The sequence below is a fragment of the Aegilops tauschii genome, chromosome 3 (genome assembly GCF_002575655.3).
Source record: "Aegilops tauschii subsp. strangulata cultivar AL8/78 chromosome 3, Aet v6.0, whole genome shotgun sequence".
In the NCBI taxonomy this organism is placed as follows: Eukaryota; Viridiplantae; Streptophyta; class Magnoliopsida; order Poales; family Poaceae; genus Aegilops; species Aegilops tauschii.
Window position 1 is genome coordinate 564,017,497 of NC_053037.3, and position 3,774 is coordinate 564,021,270.

The 3,774-nt window shown below is 45.0% G+C and overlaps 1 protein-coding gene across 1 annotated transcript; it reads right to left on the reverse strand.

Moving 5' to 3' along the window:
- Window positions 1–759: 759 nt before the first annotated feature.
- Window positions 760–1,356, reverse strand: LOC109783475 (uncharacterized). Its single transcript, XM_020342081.1, has one exon. It carries the CDS (start codon window positions 1,354–1,356, stop codon window positions 760–762), a length of 597 nt encoding a protein of 198 aa, XP_020197670.1.
- Between the last annotated feature and the right edge of the window lie 2,418 nt (window positions 1,357–3,774).

Sequence of the window (3,774 nt, forward strand, 5' to 3'; positions counted from 1 at the left end):
TGTGCTACGCAATGGCTATGCTTGTCCTGCTGTCGAGATCTTTTCTACCAACAAAGAGTTTTTTTTTTTTGTGCGAAACTCCAGACAAAGAGGTTATGGCCTCCATGTCCATGTTCTTGCATTTTTAATGCATTACCGTACACTCAAGCTGCTTTGCATGTTATTAGTTAACTAGCAGAGGATGTATTGCACGCTATTCTAAACTTTTTCAGGATCGTTACATATAAGACATTCACTCTTTTTCATCATTTCAACCATGCGATGCTCCACATACCGGATCAAATGCAACGCTCGTTGAATTGATTTGCATTTACACTTCTATCTTTTTTTTACTAAAAGATAAGTATAAACAACCATTGAATTGAAGCGCCCGCCTATACCATCCCTTGGAAGTCAAGACATAAGATGAAGATCAAGCAATGTCACTTAGAGCATCTCCAACAGCCGCGCAACACGCCGCGCGCAAAAAACGTATTTGCCGCGCGCCGTTCGCCTGGTTTGGCGCGGCCGGCAGCGCTGGCTCCAGCAGCAACGTTAAAATTAAGCGCGCGCGCGTAGCTCCAGCGGCCGCGCTAAAATGCAGCGCGCGCTAAACATTGCGTACATTTTTTTCAATAAAACGATAAATAAAATTCATAGATAGTAAAAACGATGCATAGATATTTTACCTAGTTCCATAGCCTAGATAGATAAAAACTATTAGATAGTGCAACGACATAAAAAAATACTATATAGTGCAACTACATACGCAACTACAGCCTACTCCCAGTCGTCGTCGTCATCATCATCATCGCCATCCTCGCTGGTCTGGTCCGAGGTATCGAGCCACATGTCGTCCCAACGATCATCACCAGACGTAAAGATCGTCTGCCCACCATTCTCAACGATTTCGCACTGCGATATCGTCAGGGCCTTCCGCCGACGCCTGTCCAACCGCTCATCGCGGCGCCTTTGCGTCTCCTCCTCGCGGCGCCTTGCCCAGTAGGCTTGCTCGTAGGTGACGTCCTCCGGGTGGCGCCGGCGCCACTCCGCCATGACCCGCTCGTCCTCCTGGGCGACGAGGAGGCGGCGCTGCCGCTCAGCATGCTCCGCACGGTCTTGTGCCGTGGTAAGACGAGGCGGCGGGGCGACGTCCAACGCCTGCTGGAGCGTGTAGACGTCCTGGAAGTTCATCTGCGGGCGCGGCCTGCCTAGGCGCCACGCCGCCGCGTTGTACGCGCGGGCGGCCTCGTGCGCCATCTCGAAGGTGCCGAGGCCGAGCCGGAGATCGCCGGACCGTATCTCGGAGTAGAACCCGCCGTTGGGGCGCTGGCGGACGCCGCGGTAGCCCGACGCTCCTTGGCGGCGCGGCGGCATGGTGGCGCGTCGGTGGCGGGGCGCTGGAGTGGTGGCGCGCGTGGCAGCGGAAGCAAACGAGGAAGCGGTGGAGGCGGGCGTGGTAGCGGAAGAGGAAGAGAAGTGTGTGGAATAGGCGCGTGGCGAGCGCCGCAATTTAAAGGCACGCTGGAAGCAGTGCGCCAAAAATAGCGCGCGAGCTGCCGCGTTTTCCCCCGCGCGCGCAAGCGGTTCCCGCGCGCGACTTTCCCACCACTGTACGTCCCGCGCGCGCCTTTTGGCGCGGCTGTTGGAGATGCTCTTAAGATCTAGGAGTTACCCTCATATAGCGTGTTTGGAATAGTAGACATCCAGGAATAGGGACATTCATGCAGTCTTCGGACTTGTGTGATTCAACTAATTACTACCATCACGACATGCATCACAACTAGACAACATCCTACTGGTCGAGGATGGATCACTTATGAAAGAGAATGAGCGCTGGATGTCGAGAAGCTATAGGCAGATGGTTTCCTTGACTTGTTGTTTGTTATATAATGTTTCTTGGCGATTTATTATACAGAGGGTTCTGTGTTTGTTCATTGTATTTTTCCTGGGAAAATCAATGTGTTTGTTATTTTTGTGGGATTTTTATCTTTCTTGCTACCAATCAACCAAGATAGCTGGTAGCGCAGAAAAAAATAAAGTCTATGTGAATTAGACTGAACCAAATAGAAAAGTCAAATAAAATAACTTAAGACATAGTGAACAAAATCATCACCCTAGGGCCAACCATAGAGCAAGGAAGCAACCACATTATTACGTGCACATGCACATGCGTCAGAACATGGCTCGCCAACTAGCGAAAAAATAATGATGCGCGCCAGGTGTATATTGTTGTGCATGTTGTTTGCCGATATTGCATTATCGCACAATAAATAGTTCTATGTCTGTATAGTTATAGTTCAGCCTGGAAGGAGGTTTATCACTACTACTTTGTTTGTTACCTTAGGAAGTACTATATATGTGTTAATTTTTGTTTTTTAGGACTAATAGATTTGCACGTGCAACACACCAATTCCTTAGTGTACAATATCGAAAGTAAAACTTTCCACTCCACAAAATAGAAGTATATCCACAATGATAAAAACATAATATGTTCGCGGAACATGAAGTACTATCTTCCAAGATGAACAAATATGTACTACAAAAAGTGTTCAGAAACCACCATTATATTATTTTCACCCGATTTAAATTTAAGAGAAACTCATGCTAGAAAAATTACCAAACTACGCAATGGTTTGCAGAAAGGGGCCCTTGCTTTCCTTGAAATCTTTCTACTTTGTGTAGAATGAATCAATCAAGCTGTTATCAAGTTTTGTGCGATCTGACATTCAACTGACAACTCAAACATTATAACAACAAATTATGTACTTAATGAGGAATAACATTGTTGTTTCTGCGTCTTCCAAATTTATACACAGTGGCAAGCCATTAATGGGGATCGATGCGGCGATTTTATTCCCCGGTCAGCTTTGGTTCTATTCTCTCCTATCTCGACTAATTTAGCTTACAGGTCAAGCCACCGACATTCATAGTGAGCTATATCTAGGTGACTTAGTTCCCTTTGTTGACCATTTCTACCCAACTTTTTTGGTGACATTTCTTCTTGAAAGTATATTTTATCCGATAGTGATGAAAGGAAGATAAATAACGAATTGATGAAATGGTAGAATCCCAAAAGGGATCAATTGATAAATTTTCCAGGTCTAGTAGCTATTCGAGGGATTTGCTACAATTGTCCATAGTAAATGTTTGTACTTCTCTTGATCGGTAAATAGTTTGTAGTGTTAGTTTTAGAATCCTAAGATCATGGACCTATGCCATGTATTGGATATTTATTTTCTTTTAAAATAGAAACTTTTGTGTGCCAACAAATCCTTTTGCTCTCGTCTTACCCTTGCCACGTATCCATGTTCTCCCTACTCGTAGAGTCACCGAGTAGTCGATAAACTGATAAATTGGCCGATTAATTGAATAATTGACCGATTAGCCTATTCATTCCCTACTCACAAACCCTATTAATTGACTGATAAACTTGCAGCTACCAGTTAAGTATTTCCTCAACAACACCCCGTATATTTCTGTGCCAGCCCTATTATCCTTTTGTTTATTTTCATGGGGTCATCGTTTTTTCTGGAACTTTATTTCTGTAGCCATCGACCAACAAAACTAGCTGGCAACACCAAAAAATTCTACCTAAATTAGGCCAACCAAATAGAAAGAAAAAAAGAACAGACAAACATAAGGTACACAACTAGTAGCAGGACATGCACAACACACCTATGAGATAAACCGCAATCTCTTCTGACACCCTTCTAGCCAAAAACACGAGAGCACGCTGCCAACCCTTATCAAACAGAAAAAAAAGACGCACACATAAACAAACCAAGGAGCACA